The sequence below is a fragment of the Antechinus flavipes genome, chromosome 5 (genome assembly GCF_016432865.1).
Source record: "Antechinus flavipes isolate AdamAnt ecotype Samford, QLD, Australia chromosome 5, AdamAnt_v2, whole genome shotgun sequence".
Classification (NCBI taxonomy): Eukaryota; Metazoa; Chordata; class Mammalia; order Dasyuromorphia; family Dasyuridae; genus Antechinus; species Antechinus flavipes.
In genome coordinates this window covers 219,587,008-219,610,172 of record NC_067402.1, presented here as the reverse complement: position 1 = coordinate 219,610,172, position 23,165 = coordinate 219,587,008, and the positions used below count along the sequence as shown (strand labels likewise).

Sequence of the window (23,165 nt, the reverse complement as noted above, 5' to 3'; positions counted from 1 at the left end):
GCATTTCTCCCTGCCATGTGCCACTAGACCCCGTCCTCTAAAAGCACAGCAACCCATGTGAAAATATTAGTCCCTTCCCCCTACCCTCTGCCTCCCTCTCTCCAGTCCTCCTCCCATCCCCACTCTCACCCTTGTTAGTGGAGCACCTGGCACTACCCATCCTACCCAGCATTTTGCTGGCTCATTGTAGATGAGAGCTTGGGGGAAGGGCTGAGAGTGGAGGGGGGAAGGCTGAGTAAGGCTGCAGTAAAATAGTCATCTCTGTGATGCTCTCACACTTCCCACTTCTATTGATCATTCCCTCACTAGAATCAGAGTCAGGCTGATGCTTTTCCCAAATGCTATTCTTCTGCCAGGATCTCCCTGTGGCTGCTGTCCAACAAGTTAAGGGGTAAAGTCATGAGTGGCAGAAACACAAAACTTCACAGCTGCCCTCCCCCAGACTCCTTAAGCATCTCAGTCTGGGGAAGCTTTTCCTGTGGTCACAGCCCTCTAGGATGGGAAAGTCCACAGCTTTAACACACAAAAACACATTAGTACTTTATCATTTCAGCTGACACTTATGTGATATAATGCCTTACATTTTTAACCCAACTTTTCCACGTAGACAAGTCAGTTTAGGCTAGTCAAAATGCCTTGGATCTCAGAGTCAGAACAACTGGATTTTCAAATCCTGTCTCTGGCACCTTACTTCATTCACTCTGTGATTTTGCGTTTTCTTCATGTGTAAAATGGGGGGAAAGCCATTTATATCCTAAGAAGGATATGAATAAGCCATAGGGTGACCAAGATGTTAAAGGAATTCAACTCCAATCTATATTCTATTCATACTATTCAAATAAACTGAAGAGAGTAGAGGTGTTTAGCCTAGAGAACAGAAGACATAATAGTTGTCTTCTCATAACTTTTAAGAGCTATTGCTTTCTGTTCTTTTATAATTTTTGTTATAAAGGATGGATCTATTGGCAAAAAGGAAGGAGATCCTTGGAAATTAAGGTCATAAAAAAGACAAAATATAACAAAAATTAAAATATAGTTTGTAAAAATATCTTTCAATATTGCATAATGCCTCCCTTTCTCTCTCTCTCTCTCTCTCTCTCTCTCTCTCTCTCTGCCTCTCTGTCTGTGTGTGTATATCTTTGTCTCTGTTTCTCTGTCTGTCTGTCTGTCTCTGTGTGTGTGTGTGTGTGTGTATCTCTGTGTGTGTATCTTTGTCTCTCTCTTTCTCTCTCTCTTCTCCCCCTTTCTCCCCAAATCTAACCTATCTATCTATTGCAATTAGTTCATTTCTCCTTTGTTCTGTATGTATAATAGAGTCAATTTTCAAAAAATCTATGCTGGGGAGAGGAAAGCAGTAACATGTGTTATCCACTATAGCTAATAATGAAATAAATAGAGGACAGTGCAAAAAAAAAAAATCTCTCTTTAGTTTAGAGACACACCATCTTTTTGGCATCAGTTACTTATATTTTGCTTCTGCTAAGACTGAAATGAGTTTGCATTCCCTGAGCACCAATCTATCTAGTAGGGGGAGGAGGGGAAGTCCAGAACTTTAGTTCCTACACATAGTTTATCAGATTAGCAGACCACCTCTAGATAATCAAGAGGTCAGTTAATTAACTGTTTGTGTTATCTGAGAGCAAGAAGATGAATTAAAAGGAAGTAGAGCAAGAAAGGGAAAAGTTCCTAACATTATGAGGTTGTTTGTAGAACACAGAGGGAGAGTGCAAAGCCAGGAATCAATCTGGGAAAATGCCAGCAGCTAAGAAGGGAAGGAAAGGGTTGGGAAAGAATTTCAATGAGACCAGGGCACATCTAATCCCCCAAATGCCCCAGAAAGAGGGGTTATCATGGATAGTCTAATAACCTCAATGGTTTCAGGAGCCTCAGACTCGAAGAAAAACTAAACCTTCAGAGATTTGCAGGAAGGGAAGTTAGTCAATTAATAGACATTTATTAAGTACCTAATATGTGCCAAGACTCTGTATTAAGCACTGGGAATATTGAAAAAAAAAAAAAAAAAAAGACAAAATACCAGACCCTACTCTCAGAATTCTCAGTCTAATGGAGGAAACATTAGGCAAACAAGATGCAAAAAAGCTCCATCCTGGATAAATTGGAAGTAATCAGCACAGTTAAGGCACTAGAATTAAGAGGGATTGGAAAAGGCTTCCTGTAGAAGGTAAGAATTTTGACTGGAACAAGAAGAAAGCCAGGGAAGTCAGGAGATAGAAATGAGGAGTTTTGCATTCCAGTAATGGGGGACAGCAAGCCTAAAGTTGTCCCTCTTTAAAACTTTGACCCACTGTTTCTGCCTCTCTAGCTGGAGCCAAACAGAAAAGATCTAATTGCTCTTTCTCATAAAAGCCCTTCAAAATCCTTGAAAATCCTTTTTGTTCCTCTTGCATTTTTCCTCAGTCATTTTCTAATCTAGGATGACAATTCCCAGTTCCTTCAATCCAGCCTCACATAACATGGAAGGAAGGCCTTTCATTCTGGTTCCTCTCTTCTGTACTATTTCCAGCTTATCAATATCCTTCTTAAATTGTGGCATCTAGAACTGAGCTCAGTATTTTAGATGTGACCTGGTCATACTGCTGACTCAAAATGAGAATGCAGTCCATTAAGGCTTCCATTTTTTTTATATAAATTGCTCTCTAGTCATGTCTTTCACCATCCTATACTTGTGGAATTAGCTTTTCATTTATCTCTATTGAAAATTTTTATTCGTTTCAGTCAAATGATACAGCTTGTCAAAACATTTTTGAATCCTGTTACCCAATGTCTTAGTTCTCCCTCCAGGTATCATCTGCAAATTTAATGAGCTTGTCATCCAAGCCTTTATTCATGCCACTGAGAATTAATCAATCAATACTTATTAAGTCCCTGCTGTGTGTCAAGCTAGGGATATAAGGAAATAATTCCTGTGTACATTGGAATTAATTCTATCTAAGAAACAATTATAATTATTATTACATATCACTTACCATGTGCCTGCCACTGTGCTAAATACTTTACAATTATTTCCTCATTTGATCCTCACAACAACCTGGGGGGTTGTGTTATTATTATCCCTTTTTTAGAGATAAGGAAACTGAGGCAGGCAGAGGTTAAATGACTTTTTCATAGCTAGTGATTGAGTTCAAATTCAAATGCAGGTTTTCCTGACTCCAGGCCCAGTGTTCTTTTAGTTGTTCAAAATATATGTGTGTATAAGATAAAAGGAGCCCTCAAGGAGTTTACAGTCTAATGGGAGATGACAAACAAATGACTATATACAAACAAGCTATGGACAGAATAAATTAGAAATAATCTGGGAAGACACGGACATTAAGGAGGACCTCCAAGGCTTCTTGCAGAAAGTGGAATATATATATATATATATACATACATACACACACACATACATAGATGCATACACAAAATATATACACAGTATTTTTTAAGGGGAAAAAGCAGAGTTGAGCTTTGAAGGAAACTCTAATGACTCCCTATTACCTTTAGGATCAAATGTAAAATCCTGTTTGACTTTTAAAATCATTCCTAACCCGATCCATTTTTATCTTCCCAGTCTTCTCACACTTCCCCTCTCTTCAATCTCTTTGAACTAGTGACACCGGCTTCCTCCATATTCCTAGCACAGGACATTCCAGTTCCCCACTTTTCTGTGCGTCTCCTTTCAGCCTGGGTTTCTAACTCTCCTTATCCATCCCTCTCGGCTTCCTGGCTTCCTTCAAGTCTCAGCTAACGTCCCACTTTCTGCAAGAAGCCTTGGAGGTTCTCTTTAATGTCAGCGCCTTCCCAGATTATTTTGATTTCTTAACTTTCTTGACTTGATTTCTTAACCAAAGGTTCTAAGAAGCAATGTCAATGGGAGAACGCAGTCCAGGATTTGGGACAGAGAGCACAGAGCCCGGAGGTTTCACAACAGCGATGTAGAAGGTCGTTTTGGCTAGACAGTAGAAGGTGGAGGAGTTCCATGTTTTAAGGACAGAAAGCCAAGTTTTCCATCAATGTGCATGTATTAAGTGCCTACTCTGCATGCACCAATCCCTAGGGAAAGAAAGGGAGAAAACAGACTGGGCTCTCCGGGAGTGCGGTCTCATGGAGGAGATGACATGCAAACACACAAGCTGCAGACAGGATAAGCTGGAGACCATCTCAGAGGCAAGGCACATTAAGGAGGACCGCAAAGGCTTCTTGCAGAAGGGGGGACATTAGCTGAGATATGATGGGGAAGCCCTGGGCATTCCACTGGAGATGTCTAGTTAAGTAGAAAGGGACCACTAAAGTTACTCTGGGAAGTCTCGCTCCCCAGTCACCTCCACACTCCGCAGTCCCTCGCCCCGCCTCTTTCTCTCCACCCCAATAACCCAACCCCGCCCTTCCAGAAGGGGGGCGGGCCCAGAGCCTCCGCGTGACGTTAGAGCACGTGACGCGGATGCCGCAGAGGCCGAGGCCATCGCCGCCGAAGCTGGAGAGAGCTCGGCCAGCCCCGACCCCGGCCTGGCCATGCTGTCCCGCCTGCTAAAGGAGCACCAAGCGAAGCAGAACGAGCGCAAGGAGCTGCAGGGTGAGCCCGAGGCCCGGCCCACGCGCCGCTCTCTCCGAAGGCCTGCGGCTAGGCCACTGAGCCCCCGGGTAGGCTGGACGCTCGGGGCTCGCAGCCCCCGCTCCAGTCCCCTTGGCGACGTCCTCCCCTACTCCCGCCTCCCAACCTGGCCCCGCCCTTGGTGGAGGAGAGCGCCTCCCATTGGCCCTGGGCGAAGGCGCCCCCGGGGTGGGAGGGGCTTGGGAGAGGGGCGCGGGAACTGCGGGGGAGGAAATCGCTCCTCGAGACCATGCCCAGGATTCCCCGACCCCTGGGAAACTGAAGGAGCTCGGTTGTAATTGAATCCCCTGCTCTTGGCGCTGTGCCGGGCGCTAAGTAAATGCAGCGTGGTAGATAGAGCGAAGGATTTGGAGGCAGAAAGATCTGGTTCAAGTCCGCTCCTTCCCTGGGCACGTCACTCTCTAGTTGCTCAGTCTAGACCCCTCTCGAAGCCGGGGGCAGCCACGGACTAGGCTACGGGGGCTAGTCAGGAAAAGCTGAGTTCAAATTTAGCCGCAGACATTTGGGAGCAGTGTGACCCTGAGCAAGCCACTTAACCTGCTTAATTTGCTATCGAGCCTAGTGATAGCACCCGCCTCCCAGGGTTATCGGGAGGACCAAATGAGCTAATAAAGATAAAGGCCCAGCTCAGGGCCTGGCACATAACAAATTCAATATAAACGTTATCTATTGTTGTATTACTCAGACTAAATCTCACATCCTCTTTGGTAAAAAGCAGTTCCTCACGCAGAACTTGCTATGCTCATGAAACCTCGGGTAATGTCCCCGGGTAGTTTTGAGAATCTAGTAAGATAACATGTAAATTTATTTTCATATCTTAAAACACCACGTAAATGAGAGTCGTCGCGGGTGGTCGTTGTCATCACCATTACTTGAATTAGGAGGGGACCCTAAACCTACCCTAACCAAAATGTCCTCTCCCAAAACTCTTCCTTTGTGGCAAGAACCTTGGGTTTGGAATATTGGGGGCCATGTTTGAGAGCCGCACATCTCTGCCACTTCCTGGCGGGGTGCCCTTCCAGAAATCACATACTACATCTCCGTGCCTCGACTCCCTCATCCAAAATAATCATCATAATGGAGAGAATTGGACGGGTGAGGAATCCCAAGTCTAAATCTCTGATCTCCCAATTCCCAGAGAAAAGAAGGCGAGAAGCCATCGCGGCAGCCACCTGCCTGACAGAAGCCTTGGTGGACCACCTCAATGTTGGGTATGCTCCTCATCTGGGCCCCCTCTCATTTGCCTCTTCTTCCCAAGCCAAGACCTCATTATGAAGTCTGAGGACCAGATTGCCCCCGTCTCTTCGGCCTACCTTCTGTTTCCCCTTCCCCTGCCCAGCTGTCTTTTCAGTGGGAAGGCAACATCTTTCTCCTTACCACAACTCCCCCTCCCCAACCTTTTGGCGGGCTGCGAGCATGACAGGCACAGCTGAGCACATAGCAGGCCTGTGCCAGGGGGTGGCCCGGAGCCAGGCTGCTGCTTTCCTTTCTCTCTCCCAGGGCCTTAACTCTCCATGCTCCTCAAAGATGGCCAGTTGGAAGCAGGGGTGGAGAGGGGGCAAAGGGTGGCACACAGAGTCCTGGCTGGCGTGGAGCAGGGCCTGACTTTCAGCCCTTTTTGACTAAAGCAGAAAGCCAGGATTCTCTCCCTGGGTAGAGAAGAGAATATTGTGATCTCTTCTACCCTAAGGCAGGGGCTTAGAACAGCTTGGATGTGGTTGTGAGGCCTGAGTCACCCAAATGTCAGCCGTTTGTGCTCTGGGGTCACTTAGCTCAAATTAGCTCATTTCCCTTAAGTGGAGAGAGCATTGATTGGGGGATGGGAAGGCCTCTGGGGAAAAAGACAAGTAAGTGGTACTTAGTTTGAGAGGTTGAAACAGATTGAGAATGGGGGGGGTATCAGAAGTTTCTTCCAGTTTGAATCGTTAATCTGGAGGCCCTGCTTTGGAAGGAAGTGAGGGGGAGCACTCCTTGCTTCTTGACCTGTCTTTCTGCTCCTCCAGCCTCCCCCACCCCAGCTGTGGCTCAGCTGTCTCCCAAAGAACAGGAGCTGTCTGCCCCAATTTTTTTTTCCTCCTACATTGGCGCCTTCTGGGCTGCTAGTACCCATAGATTGTAAGGCTCAACTAGCTTTCCCCCCTCTGCCATCCCCCCCTCACCACGGGTGGGGAGGGAGGCAGCTGCCCCACTTCCCTATGCACAGGGCAGTTTAACTAGAGCTGGATTTGAAAGGGTTTTGTGTGGCTGCCCACAGCCCCTCTCACTCCCCGGAAGAGAGAACAAAGACGCAGTCTGTCCTAGCCCTGGTCAGGTGTCCTGCCCACTCTCCCATCCTCCCTGATCCCCTGACTCCTTCAGCCCCCGCAGATTCCACCCTTGGAGGCCCAGAAGGGTGCTGGCAGTGGGGAAGTGGGAACTCGATGTGCGGTCTGCAGTCCTTACTACCCTGGGGTAGAGAGAAGCAGCAGCCCAAGTTAGCCCAGCAGGAGACAGATTCCCTGCCTCTCTGCACATCTCCTCTTTTGGGATGGGTGCTTCACAGGGGAAGAGAAAAACTGTGTGTCCTCACATACAGGATGGGGAAAGGGGGAGGAGGAAATGAGTCCCTCAGGGTGCCTCCTCTTGACCTAGCGTTCCTGGGGTGGGGGGTGCTCCCCCATCCCACCCCCAATTCAGGGAGGGGTTGGGCTTTCCATCTCCATCAGGCCCAACTCAGCTTCTTTCTCTGATCCCCAGGGCTCCCAATCACTGCCAGATGTTTTCTTACTGCTAAATTTTCCCAGCATCCCCCCACCCCACTCCCTCTTCCTACCCTCAATTAACCCACCCTTCCCCCATACCATAACTTCCCAGTTGCACAAAAACTCACCAAGATAGAGAGGAAATGGGTGAGGTATGCTGTTGAAAGCCAGCATCAAATTGGAACATGCTAGGGAGAAAAGAGCTCTTTTTTTATTTTTCCTTTGTGTATGTTTACATCTTATTTGTATGGTATTAATTGACCATCCAAAAGTACAAAAATTTCTCTCTTTAGTTCTATCTTCACCTTTCTTCCCTACTTGAGGAAATTAGGCTGGGCTGGGCTAAAGAGTCCCCTTCTGACCCCTTCCCCTTTTATCCCATCATCCTCCAGTGTGGCCCAGGCTTATGTCAATCAGAGGAAGCTGGACCATGAGGTAAAAACTCTTCAGGTCCAGGCTGCACAGTTTGCCAAGCAGACAGGCCAGTGGATTGGGATGGTGGAAAACTTCAACCAGGCACTCAAGGTAGGTCCTAGCAGGCTTCTCCCCACTCCTTTTGTGGTCCCTTCTGTTACATTTCTCACTGGTCCCGAGGGGGACTTTCAGGCTTCAGGAATGGGGGTGGGGAGCTAGAAGAAGCCAAACCAGAGCCCTCTGGGCTGGCTAAGTAGCAAGACATTACATTTGTCTGGAGCTTTTAACTTTTCAAAGTGCTTTCACATCACTGTGTGACACAGGCAGGGTGGTTGTTGGCTCATTTTATAAATGATAAAACTGAAACAGGTAAATAAAGGCAAAATCACTCAGCTAATTATATAATGATTAGCAAGTAGCTAAGTCTCCTCACTCAGTATCTAAAAATGAAACTAAGTAAGCTTTGGAGCTTACTTAGTTTAATTTAGAGCCCAGATTTTTAACCTGGGATCTGTGAACATCTTTGGTTTTTTTAATAACTTTATTTTGATATTTTGGTAGCTATAGTTTAATATATTTATCTGTAAAATGAGCTAGAGAAGGAAATGACAAACCACAACATTATCTTTGCCAAGAAAAACCCCTTTAGGGAAAGAGAGAGTCACACAATATTTTTAATTCTTAACAACAGCAAAGTTTTAATATAATTGGTGTCCTTTGTGATTCTGTGTATTTTACTTTGTGTAGTTAGAAACACTTTTCTAGAGAAGGGTCCCTAGATTTCACCAGCTTTCCAAAGGTACAAACAGGCTTAAGAACCCCTGGTTTCAAAGTTACAAAGGCTATTCGTTATGCAGAGCAGAGTAGAAGAGCCATCAGTTTGGTCAGAAGCGGGAGGGCAATGGAGTCTTTTCTTAAAAGGGGGATGATGGGAAGATTCTAGGATTTTGTTGTACTTCCTAACTCTTCTCTCTCTTTTTTCTCTGTCTCCTCTTCAGGAAATCGGGGATGTAGAGAATTGGGCTCGGAGCATTGAACTGGACATGAGGACAATTGCCACAGCTCTGGAATATGTCTACAAGGGGCAGCTGCAGCCTGCCCCCTCCTAGCTTCTTCCTTGCTTCTCAGCATCTACTCAATTAGCAGCTCAATCACTGAGTTCTGGGATCTCTTCTGTATCACTTATTTTCAGCTAACTAGGGGAAGGAGAGGAGGTCAGCAAGATCCTCAATAAAGAGGAGGTCAGCAAGATCCTCAATAAAGCAAGAGTATCTGGTCAAATGTAGTGTGTGTTTGAATGGGCAGCCAGCTGCAAACACAGTGGTTTAGGGAATTGGGGGGGGGGGGGGTGATGGCCCTAGAACTAGTTTGCTCCCAATACCTTAATGAGCACAAAAAGGAAGGGAGAAAGTTTCACTAATTCCTTCTTGGAAATTGCTTGGCCACCCAGCCTGATTTAGAGCAGACCCTAGTCCTATAGCACAGGGGACAGTGAGACAATCAGCTTAGCCCCCCCCTCCCCCCAGACTCTTGTTGTCTTCTACCCCCATGCACACAACTATTCCCGACTAAAGCTGGCACAGAGCAGTCATAAACCTGGGGCAGACCAGGGCAGACGGTAGGTAAGGCACTGAACTAAGCAGTAGGAAGGGAAGAGTGGGGAACAGGGTAGATAAAGCATCTAGGGCAGAGGCATGTCGGGCAAGTTCATTCACACTCAATGGGAGCTCACTCATCCCTCCCTGATGTAAGTAAAGAACTTTGGGCTAGAAGGTAGAGAAAACATCTCAGAAAAGTCCAGGCAACCCTAGCCCTGTCAAGTATTAGGTTCAGCCCATCATGTTGGAGTTTACCCAGTCCTTAAGGCCCCAGCCGCCTGGAGTCTCCACCCCCCTCTGGACTTTGCACTGCAGTGCCTACAGGAGCCAGGCAGGACAAGGAGTAGAGGATCAGAATTCCTGGGAAACGGCAGCAGAGAAAGCTAGGGCAGTGTACTGTGAAACCTGCTCCCTGAGGTAAGCTGGGGCAGGTGGGGGGTACTTCCAGTCGGGGATCACTGAGCAGGGTTTGGGTGACAAGTAGGTACAAATAGTAACAAATGGTATTGTGTTAATATGTAACTTTTAAGTTCTGAAAGTGCTTCTGTATAAATCAGCTCATTTTTTCTTCAGCCATCATAAAGGGTAAGGTTAGAGCATTTTACAGAAAGGGGAACTGAGGCTGGGGAGTTTAAATACTTGCCAGAAGTCATATAGCAACAGCGGTGACTAGATCTTAGGTCTCCTGAATTGTAGCCCTGACCCTTCAAACTGAAAACCCTAGTTAAATGTAAAGAATATGGGTGAATTTGTTTGGGCTGCGGAGGGAGGGAGGAGAGCCCATCCTATTTCTGTCACACAGTGGTGCTAAGGGAGAGATTTCTACCCTGTCCCTCTAACATAGGAACACAATAAATGCCGGCCTCTAGCTAGTAGCGAACTCTCTCTGGGTAGATCTGTCTTTCTCTTTGCTTACCCTCTTCCTCACCTCTGAATTCACCTGAGATACTGCTCAGGTCTGCCCAGGTTCACACCAAAGAGGGTGGGAGAATCCAGGAAAGAAAAGCGGATTCCACAATGTGAAAGAAGTGTAGGGACTCCAAGGAGACAACCCCTCTAGACCAACTTTTGTGATTAAATCCTCAATTCAGAGGCATTGGGCTTTCTGTCCTACAATGTGGCTGCTCCTGCTTCTTGGTACCCTGCTTTGGGGAGTACTGTGGTTCCTCCGAGACCGGATGGTGCTCCCTCCCAGCGATGCCTTTGTGTTCATCACCGGCTGTGACTCGGGCTTCGGCCGGCACCTGGCGCTGCGGCTGGACAGGCGAGGCTTCCGAGTTTTGGCCGCTTGCCTGACGCCCACGGGGGCTGAAAACTTGAAGCGGGCTGCTTCTCCTCGACTCCGCACCACACTCCTGGATGTCACTGACCCCCAAAATATCCAGCAGGTGGCTGAGTGGGTGGGGACACTCGTGGGAGAGAGAGGTGAGTGGGGAGAGGGAGGCCCCATGACACAGGAAGGTGGCTATTCCCAGTCCCTGCAAATCCCCCCACACACACCACTGCCTCCCTGCTCCACTCCTCCAGCCTGGGCATCTGCTCAGATTCTCACTCGGAGTAACAGAACTCTCATCCCACCGTTTCTATTAAATTTTCCCCAATTCCCCCGTTTCAGTAATAACCACTGGTTTATTTCATGATCATTTTTCCCATCTGTCCTACGCACTGCACATCTCTTGTTTATACCTTACATATATCATAAACACTTATATATTATGCTTTATACCCCTAACTAGACTCCCTTTAAAGGCAGGAACCATATCTTAATAAAACTTTCTAGTTTCCCCCAGTAGGTAATCTGATGCTTCAAATGCAGGCATTTAACATTTATCTCGTTGGATCAGGTGCTTCCAGTTCTCAGGTGGTCGATGGGGCCTATTTTTATTCTTTACCCAACCACTACCAATTCCAACAGGGCTCTTTGGGCTGGTGAATAACGCAGGTATCACTGGGATCATCGGTCCTACCCCATGGCTGAATCTGGAGGATTACCGGAAGGTGCTGGAAGTGAACACACTGGGTCCCATCGGAGTTACCCTCGCCCTCCTACCTTTGCTACAACAGTCACGGGGCCGAATCGTCAACATCAGCAGCGTCCTGGGCCGTCTGGCTGCCAATGGGGGCGGCTACTGTGTCTCCAAATATGGTGTGGAGGCCTTTTCTGACAGCCTACGGTGAGGGGTAGGGGGACTCTACAGAGTACCCTAAGATGCAGGCATCCCAAGGGGCTGCTCCAAGTCTCTTGAACATGTCACCCCAACAGTCCCTTATTCCAATTCTCCTTTTACCCCCCTGATCCAGGCTGCATCATTTACTTGCCTAGATCATTGTAGTTGTCCCTGTGCCCGTGCCCTACACACAGACCCTGTCTCCTCCATCATACCAGGAGTGCCCAGACAGGAAGAACCATGTGTCTTTTTCCTACTCAGCCCAGTGCCCAGAACAAGGTACATTCTAGGAGAGGGCAAATGAGCCCCAAAGGTCTCTAACCCTATCTCTAATGGTGATGGATTCACAGAATTCAAATAGCTCAGACATCCCCTGGCTTCCTCCTCTTAGGTGGGGGAGAACCCTTCAATTATATCTCCCATCCTTTCCATCACCTGTAACTTTTGCCCCCCTCATAGGGGCAAAAATTCAGGGAGAAAAATTATCTGATATTCCATACTCCAGACGGGACATAGCCCACTTTGGAGTCCGGGTCTCTATCGTGGAGCCAGGCTTCTTCCGCACAGCAGTGACCGACTTGGAGAGTGTAGAGGGGATACTTCAGGCCTCCTGGAACCGGTTATCCCCTGCCACCCGTGCCAGCTATGGGGAAAACTTCCTCTCCAAGTGTGAGTAGCCAGAGCTAAAAATGCAAAAACCCATTCTGAATGGCAAAGTCTGTCTAAGGGATACAATGTCCCCTATCCAAATACAGTGGAGAGTTGAAGGGGGTCCTGGTTCCTGATGGACAGGAAACGTAAAGGAGAGGCTCTTGGGAGAACCAGAACCCTCAGTTCTAACAGGGATAGTAATGTTAATGTGTGTCTCTCCCCCCCCCTCAAAAAAAAAAAATAATAATCCTGGAAGCTGTGAATGTCCTGGAGCAAACCATAGTGGTGAAAAAAATACTCCCTGGTTAGGGGAGACTGGGTGGAAGAAGGTCTGATTTCCCCTTCCTACCCCAGACCTGAAGGCACAACGGCTCATCATAAACCTGATCTGTGATGGAGACTTGGGCAAGGTGAGCGGCTGCCTGGAGCACGCGCTGACTGCCCGCTATCCCCGCACAAGATACAGCCCCGGATGGGATGCCAAGTTACTCTGGCTGCCTGCCTCCTATCTACCTGCCAGCCTGATAGACGCTATACTCACTTTTGTTCTTCCTAAACCTGCCCAGTCGGTCTGCTGAACCCATTAGCCAGGAAGAAACCGAGGCACAGAATGGAAACGCTATATACTACTATCGATCACCACTCAAGCTAAGCTGGCCCATCCCGACCCTCACTCTTATTTCTGAGGACCTAGATGCTTTTTAAAAAATATCCCTCTAATTCTACAATTTTTTTTAAAGGCTGCCACAAAACAGCCACCAGGGGGAGAGCCAGGGCTGGAAGCCTTTATTCTGGAGTCAGTAAGGATGCACTTCACAAGAGCATCACTGGATGTCACCCTTTATTGCTTCTTGGGTCCCCTTCCCTGGGCAAGTAAAAGGCAATCTCCCCAAGCCTTTGTCCACTGGTGTCCATCCTCTAGTTGAAGCTGGACACCCATCAAATGCATGCTAAGGGCATACCCAGAATTTTTGCAAATCACTTCATCAGTGTCTCAGCACAGGTACATAGTCTGATCAGGGTGCCACAGGCTTAAAAGGAAAGAATCTGGGCATCATTGGTACTGGGCCCTACACTCCCATGATATCTCTTCCATTCCCAGCTGCTCGTAATTCACCCTACTAATCCTCTAGCTAAATTTCTGGCTTCTCCAAAGCAACCTCCCTCTCCCAATGCTTTCCCATAGCTACCAAGAGGGCAAAAGGTCTGGAGGACTATAGGAGTGCAGGGAAATGAAGCACGAGAGTGTGCAGAGAGAAAAAATTCCAGACATGGACACAAGAAAAGGGTCATGGGAATAGATGGGGAGCTGAAAAGGAAGACGCCATGAGCTAAGGAAAAAACTGCTACATTTGGAAATAAACCAAGTTTTGAGTTCTCTACCCTTAGCAGATGTGTGATCATGGACAAGTCACTTCCCCAAACTGTACCTTAGATTCAAATACTTCTAAAATTTCCTCCCAAAACTGAATAATTGTATGATTCTAGGAGTGTTTGGGAAAGTGGGCAAAGAGGCAAGTCTAGGACTTGAGGAACAAAAAGGCCAAGAGGTATGGGATCTGAAGGACAAATTGACACACTGCTTCTCTTCAGAGTGAAAAAAAATCCATTTATTAAATGAAAAACCCAGGACACACACACCCTTGTTTCCAGGAGAAGGTGATGAGGGGTACCAAAGACCCCTACATCACCTCATAACCACTTCTGATATTCTTCATGAGGCAGCAAGCAAAGATAACTCCCAGAATCTAGGAGAAAAGACGTATGAGTAAGAGGGTGGGGCAGGCGTCACAAGGAATCTGACATGAGCAGAAAAGTACACTTTAGGAGAAGGAGGCCAAGCCCAGACAGACTGGCCCTAGAATGGCAGGATACTTAGTGCCCTATTCCCCAAGAAACAGTGGGCTCTGGTCCACCCCAGCCCCCAGAGGACCCCCTCACCTCTACAAATGTGATGCCCAGTGCTGCACCCGCCAGCACCAAAGCTTTCTGCTTCAGCCAATTTCCTATCTTCTCCACACAGCCCTGGGAAGATGTAAGAGATTTTCACCAACTCACCTTGCTCATTTACATCCTGTCCCCAGAGCTGGCTTCCCTAAGCCCCACAGTGCCAAGTTTGTTCTAATTTTTACTCTCCCCTTCCTCTTGGCTCTCTTCAACCCTGTAATTAACCCAACATTTACTTTCTCCAAATCGCCAGTTCCCTGGCCTTCCCCAATCTCCCAGACCCGCCTGCCCCCATTCCTAGGCTCGCCCCAAGAGTGAGCAATGGTCTTAAGACAACCCCGACTTCAAGACATGGCTCTGATACTTATCAACTTTTTTACCAAATTATCAGGCTCTTAAGACTTTCCTAGAGATTTCCAACTCCTCCAGTCCCCCTAACCTCCAATCCTTTTCTTTCCAATCTTTTAGCTATGTCTAACCTCTTAATCACCGCCCACCCCACATACTTCCTCATTAAGATCCATAGGTTTGAAGCCAGTTCCACAGCCTTGGGTGACATTTTTGCAACAAGAGTCAGGAACCCTGTTTTTGGCCATTTCGGGTACTTGCTCCCAATCTGTGTAGTTCGCTGCCCCACAGCATGTAAACTAGAGGGGAGAGAAAGATTGATCAAAGACCTTATTATGGGCCTAAGGCTCATGGGCCAGCTAAAGAACCCAGCAGTAAGGTTGGAAAACACTGGATTGGTAGATACTGTACTCGTGATTTCAGGGTCATCCTGCCCCAACTATTCCAATAGAGTGATCTATTATTTCTAGGGAATTACAATTACCCCAAAAACTCACATTTAAAAATTTTTATTGATGCCTTTTTGGCTTTGTATCACCAGTCATTGCTGGTTATATCCCTCTTTCCCATCACCTCTCCCCTAACTCACTTCTTTTTGCAATGTATCCAAGAACTGTGATGTGATATTACTTTTCCCATATTTCTTCATTTCTTCCCGGAAGCCTTTTTCAAACTCTGACTTCACCTGGGAGACAGGGAAAGAGAAATACTGAGGGAAGCCCTATTGTCAACCTGATCACTGTGAGCTATGGGAACCATAGTCACATCCCACCTTCCTGGGTCAAACACTATTCCCTTCATCACATCTACTTACCTTTTCCCTGAAGATATATCCAGCAATAGCTGCAGCTATCTCTACTAGGACGATGAGGGAGAGAAGGATGGCAAACTGAAAAAGGGAAGAAATAGAAGGAGAAAGAAAATGGAATCCCAGAAAAGGTTAAAAGTCGGTAATGTCCAAAACATCTTCCCAAGTGATCCCCATCCCTTACTTCCTACCTTTACTTTCTTCCTTTGTAATCAGAGACTCCTATGTCTTTTCTTCCCCTGGGTCTCCCCCATTATTTCCAATCCACTGTCACCCACTCCCCAAAGGCATCCCTCAGCCTCGACACCCCTTCTTACCGTGGTCATAAGACAGTAATTCTCCTTACAGGTAGCACAAAAGCCCAAGAAGGCCACAAGGAAGAGGAAACTACCCACAGCTATGATGACAACAGGCACCACAGAGCCAGTAGTGGACCCTATGGGTATGTATCGGTTCATGGTGAATTGGACTGCCACTCCCACTGCAATCAGCCCCACCGAGCAGGCCTTCAAGAACAGAGACAACAGAACGGTTAGGGTAAAGCCTAAAGCACTGCCCAGCTTGCCTCATCAACACAAACACAAGTTATACTCCTCCTTATATAAGAGAAACAATGAAGCATCCTGAAAAAATCGAGCAGTCAATGGTCTTAAGACAACCCTGAGTTCAAGACATGGCTCTGATACTTACCAACTTTTTGACCAAATTGTCAAACCTAATGAAGGAGTACCCACTGACTAGGGAGTAGCTAAACAAATTGTGCTATGGGGATGTGACAAAACATTATTTCATTATGAGAATTGTAAACACAGGGAACTCGGAGGATAAGAGAAGACTTGTATGAAGTGTTACAGGGCAGAGAAAACCAAGCCAAAAGAACAGCATATCCCATTACTGGAACAACATAAATGGAGCTACTACAAGGGAATAGAAACCTCCATTTCCTTTTTTTTTTTTTTTTTTTTTTTTGAGGCAATTGCAGTTAAGTGACTTGCCAAGGGTCACACAACTAGGAAGTGTTAAGTGAGGTCAAATTTGAATTCAGATGTTCCTGACTTCAGGGCTGGTGCTCCATCCACTGCACCATCTAGCTGCCCCGAAACTTCCATTTCAATGAACAACTTTGCTTACAGAGAACAAGACATGAAACAGCTATGCGTCCTACAGGTTCTGAAGACTGGATGTGCTATCAGATGGGAATGCTCAGTCAACTTTGCTTAGATACTTTTCTTTTTTTCAAAAACATACACAATAGAAAGGGGAGGTAAGATCAGGAAATGTTTACAAAAGACATATGTGTGTGTGTGTACATATATGTATGAAGATGTCACTTAACTTTGCTGTACCTTAGTTTCTTAATCTATAAAATGAAGATAATAATGTTTTTTCTACCTAACTCATGAGAAATTTCAAGGAAAGTGATTTTATTAACAAAAGTACTCTATAATTGTGTGTAAGCACATAAGTGCACAACTAGGTATCAAAGAGCACTGCAGTCAGAAGGACCATTGTTGTTAAGAAATTTACTAGCTTTGTGACTTTGGGCAAATTATTTAACCCCTGCCTGCATAAAACTAGAGAAGGAAATGGCAAACCACATCAGGATTTCTAGCAAGAAAAGCCCACAGATAATATGGTCCACAGAGTTTTGAAGAGTTAGACATGACTTAAAAATATGTGTGCATATATATGTGTGTGTGTGTGTGTGTGTGTGTGTGTGTGTTTCCTGACCCTAGAATAAGACAGTTAGGAGATGCCATAATACATGAAGCACTGGGCTTGGCATCAGGAATCAAGAAACACTCATCTTCCTAAGTTCAAATCAAGACACAAAAATTTACTAGTTGTATGATCCTGGGCATGTCACTTAATCCTGTTTGCCTTAGTTTCCTCATCTAAAATGAGTTGGAGAAGAAAAGGGCAAACTACCCTAATATCTGTGCCAAGAAAATCCCAACAGAAAAATGACCAAACAATAACAAGGACCTTATGTGTGTATATTGTTGTTTAGTTGTACAGAACTCTTTATGACTCCACAGAGGGTATGGTCATGAAGTTTTCCTGGCAAAGATATTGGAGTGGTTTGCCATTTTATTCTCCAGTAGATTAAAGCAAACAAGTTGAGTGACTTGCCCAGGGTCACATATATGCACAGATCTACACACATGTACATGTATCCACACATACAAATATACATCCATTCATATATAGTTGAGGAATTTAAATTTATCCATTTACTTCCCCCATTAAAGAATGGGATTGCCCATTCTTAACCAAAAGCAGTAGAAGGAGGAGTTTCAAAGAAAGGGGAAGAGATAAGTCCCTGACCTACATTCACTCTCCCCCATCCCCCAAGAATCCCCACTTCCCCCAAAACGCCCTCACTCTAGGAATCCCTTCAAGCATCCCTCAAAAACAAGCTCAGGTGACTCCTACACAAGATACTGTCAGATTCTCTCCTAACCCCAAGCTATATTCATCATTTTCTATTCCTTTTCAAATACTTTGTATCATTTTGTATCTACTTTGTATTTATTTATCTGTGTACATGTTAGCCCCTTCAGTAATTACTGTAAACTCCTTAGTCAGAAACTTTTCTTTTTTGGGGAGGAGGGAGGTCATTGGATCCCTAGTGCCTGACACATGGTAGTAGGTACTTAAAATATTTGCTGAATTGAATGAAATTCATCTGAGTTCTCCTCTTGGACCTAATTGCCCAACTAGAAATAATAGAAAGAAATATAAGCTTAGCCTCAAGGCATACATTTCTAACTTCACTGAATGATGAAACTGATATTCTATCCCATGTCAAACTCCCTCCACCCTCCATCACTTTGGTCCCTGAGCACCCCACCTTCCCCTTCAAGAAGCTGGGCATTACTCACAATGCTACCTCTCTCCACACCCCACCCAAATTCCTTCCTTTTCTGATCCCTCCACTTGACTCTTAACTTAGCTTTTGACTCATCATTAGGGAAATACCTTTCCTTTGGCTTGCAATGAGTGATTCCTGATTGAGATCAGTTGTAGATCAGGTTGGAAAGGAGAATTAGGGCATTATCTCTTCCAAGGCAAACACATTTTTCCCTTCACTCAGGAGAAAGTAGGGTTAGGAGCACAGAGAATGGGGACATAAATAAACAAGAGGCTTTCAGCCTCCCTAGATCAGAATTCACACAGAATCCATCTCTCCAACTCAGAGTCTGAAAGAAGTTACTTCCTGAGAATGCTGCGAAGGGAGCTTGCAGAAGATAGTATCTGACAGTTGTCTAGTTGCCCCACTGCCCATTACTACAGTTAGTTGGGTCACCAGACAGGAAGGGCCCAAAGACTGAGGGCAAAGGGGAAGAAAGTGAACGGCACTGGAGGCTTGAGATAAACCAAAATGGATAGAGTACATAAAGTCTTAGGGATTCTTAAGAGCTGTTTTATGTTTGTTTTCCAGCTGATCTCATACTTAGTTCTCCAACCTACTATTCACTCCATTCCAACCTTCCCCACCAGGAAGGTCTCTCCTATCCTCAAAACCACATTAGTTACCTTTCAAGATTTACCCTAGAAGTTCCTGGGAACCCCTCCTTTTCCCCAGAGATTCAGGGTACACCTTCCCACGGAGCCATCGACTTACCCACTTCCACAATATACGCCCCCCTATACACACATACTCCCACTTCCTACCCACCTACCCCTACTTACCCAAAAGGCCAACACTAAGACATAGAGCAGAAACTTGACACATTTCATTCCTCCTTCTACTGCCATGGCTGCTGGCCTGGGGGAGTGAGGCAAATAGAGTAGAGAGATCAGCGGCGGCTGGTGGGGGAGGGGACCCCAGCTTCCGGGCTGCCAGCCCACAGGGACTTCCCAACAAATCCCCCCCATTCCCGGCCCCTCCCACCCGGAAACAGTCGGTCAGCTCCACGTCTCCCAGCCCCCTCCCCTCGAGCCTGGGGTCTGACGGGCAGGGAAGCTCGGAACCCCATCTCCAGCCGGCCTCGCCCCCGCAGCCCCCGCCTCCTCTGACTCGAAGGGAGCATCCGAGAGAAAAGCAAGCTCCGGCCGGACCCACAGACAACGGGCTGGACAGAGAAGTTTCAACCTCAACGCCCCAGTGCCCAATTTGTTTCTTCGGTATTCCCCTCTCCCAGCCTTAGACACCCACCCATTCCCACTTGGTCCCTTCCCCCTATTCCTGCTTCCCTTGCCACACCCCACCCGGCCACCCTGCTCCACTGCTTCAAAGTTCGAATAAAGTTTTTAAAAGATGTGAGGACATAGCTGAAAAATCAAGGAGAGTGGGAGAAGGGGGGCGGGGGGAGTGGGAAGTGCGGTGGCGGAGTAGGGCACAGACCCAGGAAATTGAGTCTCCACTCTTTTCCATTACTTGGAGGTCCTCAACGACCCCTTCCCGGCCTCCAGCCCACAAATCTCACCTGGTGTCCCCGAGGCTCAGAGATCGTATTCCGCAGCTGTTCCTGGTCTCTCTGGCTCGCTAGCTCGCTCCTCCGACCCCAGCTCTGGCCCCGCCTGCCACAGCCCCGCCCCGGCTCCAGCCACGGCTGCCCCCTCCCCCGCTGGGAGTCTGCCCGCCTCATGTGACGCGGGAGCAGCTGGAGCCTGAGTCACCCCGGCTTGCAAGAGGAGAGCCCCCTCTGGTCATTTCTTCTTGCTCCACTTCCGTTAGATCCCGGGGTGTCTCTAGTCCCAAAACTTCAAGGTGGTCCCAATTCTTGCTCTGGTCCTACAGCAAGAGTGGAGGCTATGTAGTGGTCCCAGCTCTTACACTCGCTTCTAATAAGACCCGCTCTGGCCCTCAGTTTATCCAATTCTAAACTATAGATTAGCTGGTCTCTTAGATCCCTTGCACCTCTTTCTATTAACCGGGGAGGAAGAGCAGTATTCCAGAGAGCTGGAATCTCCTCTTTACCTCTCTGATTCTGAGGGGAAAGGATAAAAATTGAGTAAAACTCTCCATTTTTTTATAGATCACCACTAGGAATTGAGAAGAAGCAAGCTGCAGTGTCAGAAGAGACTGGGCAGTTCTTGCTTCTTTTAGAGGGAATACACCCCAACCCAATTGAAAAGTTACATACAGTTGGGCTTCAGTGTCCTGGAAAGGATTTACCACCGAACCACAGAATAGCGATTTACGAATCCAGAAACCAGAGAAAGGGTCACAGAAGCAGAGTACTAACTTTTCCAGTTTGTTCTACCATTTCTCTAAGGTTAGGAATCCATTTGGAGAGTATTAATAGTTCCGGTAGGACATAATCTCCTTGAGACCGAGACTAACTTCTTTGTTGTTTTTTTGTTTTTGTTTTTTTAATCCTTAGGATCAGCACAGTGTTTTCTACACAATAGGCACTTATACACGAATTCTAGGGGTAAGGAGTTGGGGGGAAGAGAGAGGCAAGAGGGACTGTATCCCTGCGCCCCCCTCCTGGGGAGGAGGAAAAGCGTGTTCCTTGTTATTCCAACCTCTAAACCAGACTCATAGGTTGAGAGAGGGGGATCATAGGATCATAGATTTGAAATAGGAAAGAGACCATAGGCGGCACCTAATCCAAGCCCCCTGATTTGGAGAAAATGAAATTCAGAAAAGTTAAGTGACTTATGACAAGTTAAGTAACCGGTAGCAAGTGATGAGATAGGACACAAATTCATTTCCTCTGACTCCAAATCCAGTGTTCTGGATTAAGTTCAGACTCCACCATCGCCCTATAAATTCCCCATCCTTTAATAGAGGAGTATTTGGAATAAGCCAGTAGCAGCAAGAGAGCCCTTCTATCTTCCACATTATACTCTTGTCAGGTCCAGGTAAGAAAGTGATAAGACAGAAAGGAAACATAGAAAACAGGAGAGAGGACTAGACTGGAAACTATAAAGCCTAGGTTTCCCATCCTACACAAAGGAACCAACCAATCCTGCCTCTGTCTCTCTTTCTTTTAAAGTAAACTATCTGAGAATAGGCCTAAGGGAATGTCTAAGAGAGAGTTTATTAACTTTTTTGCATCACAAGACTCTCTAGTGAAGCTTATATATTTTGTAAGGTATTTAAATGCACAAAACACAGGATTACAAAGGAAACCAATGATGTTGAAATAGTTACCAAAATATTTTAAAATAAAGATTTTAAGTATTTTATAAACGAAGTTTAACCAACTTTGTTGAAATAGTTATCAAAATATTTTAAAATATTAAGATTTTAAATATTTAAAAAACCAAATTCACAGACTCCAGAGTAAGAACTTCTAGTCTAGGGGAAATTATTTTGAGAGAGCAGGAAAGGGAAAGTTGAAGTTGTAGTTTAAGATAATATTGGGTAGGCTTGTGATGGAGAGAGCCATCTGCACCCAGAAAGGAGGATTGTGGGGACTGAATGTAGATCAAAACAAAGTATCTTCACTTTTTTTGTGGGTGTTTTGCTTGGTTTTTGTATTCTTTCTCATTTTTCCCCTTTTTGATCTAATTTTTCTTGTGCAGCATAAGTATGTAAATATGTATTCAAGAATTGCACATGTTTAACATATATTTGCTATCTAGTTTTGCAAGGGTGAATACTGAAATTTATTTTTGTATACATTTTGGAAATAAAAGGCTATTATTAAAAAAAAAGAATAGACACCCCCCAAAAAAGATAATATTGGGGACCAGAGCTCCAAGCTAGGGAGATAGCTAAAGATGAAGTAAATACAGCAAATGAAAAATGGAGGAGATGAATGTGGGAAGGACAATCAAAACTAATGGCAAAGACACAAACTTTATTCAATGAACTTGTTCATTTTCAAACAAGCTAGTAAATTATTAACAATAGGTTGAATAAGAATTAATTTAATAAGCTTATTAAGCTAAGAAGTTATTTTCAATGCCTAGAGTCCTGGATCTCCAGGCAAGGAACAAAGTAAGTATGTTGAATCAAAAAGAGGAGGAAAAAAAAGAACAGAACAGGTACTTTTGAGGGGAGATCCAACCATCCCCTAGTCAAATTAATGAATTTGATAACACACCAATCACAGCCTTCAGGAATAACTCCAAGTGATTACCGTCCAAGTATGACACTAAACCACTTATTTGGGTCCAGAATTTTAGGCTCCTTGAAGTAATTTGGGGATAACTAACCTGAGGCAGAAACTTATGCCCATCCTGATACTTTGGCAGGCTGTCTGCCAACTCCACCACACCCCAGCCTAGTACCTGAACAAAGAGTTTGAATTGTAGAAATTCTAGGCAAAATTCACGACCTTAGAGAAGACATCTGCTAGGCCAAATGCCACACAAAGAAACTTATAGCCAGCACCAAAGGCTTTTTGAAGCCATTATATTAAAAATCCAGTATCTGTTCCCTCCACTCACCACCATCATTCCAGATGAATAAATATCTTAACAATGCCAGGTATCTAGGTGTCTTACATGATAGATTCCATCAAATTCAAGACTTCCACCTTTAGGGGGAAGACGAGAGATGGGAAAACAGAAGGAGAGAGGGGGAAGAAAGGTTAATGGAAATGGATATGGAGATAAGGAATAGAAAAAGAGAAATGGAGATAGAAAATAAATGAAAGTATAGAATTAGGGAAAAACTGACAATGGGAAAGGATAGAATTAGAATGAAGGTCTGGATTCAGATCCCAACTACTATTAGTGTGATCTTGGGCAAATCACTTCCCATTGGAACTCAATATCCCCATCTGTAAATTAAAAGAAGTCAGACTAGATTCATTAATCAAGGATCTTCCTCATTCTGAATACATTTTCTATTTTCACAAAGGCCCATACTTGATTCCTTCCATTTGTCCACAGGCCTAACTTTCCAGTCATGTCACACATCTCTGTTCCTTCATTCAACATACATTTTGTAAGCATATATTATGAGTCAAG

The 23,165-nt window shown here is 45.6% G+C and overlaps 3 protein-coding genes across 3 annotated transcripts; 2 read left to right on the top strand and 1 right to left on the bottom strand.

Moving 5' to 3' along the window:
* Nucleotides 1-4,428: 4,428 nt before the first annotated feature.
* On the top strand, nucleotides 4,429-9,048 carry BLOC1S1 (biogenesis of lysosomal organelles complex 1 subunit 1). The gene is made up of 4 exons (XM_052000214.1): nucleotides 4,429-4,573; nucleotides 5,751-5,823; nucleotides 7,746-7,878; nucleotides 8,766-9,048. The coding sequence occupies exons 1-4, from the start codon at nucleotides 4,513-4,515 to the stop codon at nucleotides 8,874-8,876; spliced, it is 378 nt and encodes a 125-aa protein (XP_051856174.1). The 5' UTR covers nucleotides 4,429-4,512; the 3' UTR covers nucleotides 8,877-9,048.
* An 89-nt stretch (nucleotides 9,049-9,137) lies between these two features.
* RDH5 (retinol dehydrogenase 5) lies at nucleotides 9,138-13,564 on the top strand. The gene is made up of 5 exons (XM_052000212.1): nucleotides 9,138-9,782; nucleotides 10,457-10,790; nucleotides 11,281-11,539; nucleotides 12,039-12,202; nucleotides 12,539-13,564. The coding sequence occupies exons 2-5, from the start codon at nucleotides 10,481-10,483 to the stop codon at nucleotides 12,760-12,762; spliced, it is 957 nt and encodes a 318-aa protein (XP_051856172.1). The 5' UTR covers nucleotides 9,138-9,782; nucleotides 10,457-10,480; the 3' UTR covers nucleotides 12,763-13,564.
* A 203-nt stretch (nucleotides 13,565-13,767) lies between these two features.
* CD63 (CD63 molecule) lies at nucleotides 13,768-19,834 on the bottom strand. Its single transcript, XM_052000213.1, has 8 exons — nucleotides 19,721-19,834; nucleotides 18,984-19,059; nucleotides 15,605-15,793; nucleotides 15,294-15,368; nucleotides 15,069-15,164; nucleotides 14,638-14,778; nucleotides 14,126-14,209; nucleotides 13,768-13,932 (listed from the first exon to the last, which is right to left on the bottom strand). Exons 2-8 carry the CDS (start codon nucleotides 19,047-19,049, stop codon nucleotides 13,867-13,869), a joined length of 717 nt encoding a protein of 238 aa, XP_051856173.1. The 5' UTR covers nucleotides 19,050-19,059; nucleotides 19,721-19,834; the 3' UTR covers nucleotides 13,768-13,866.
* Between the last annotated feature and the right edge of the window lie 3,331 nt (nucleotides 19,835-23,165).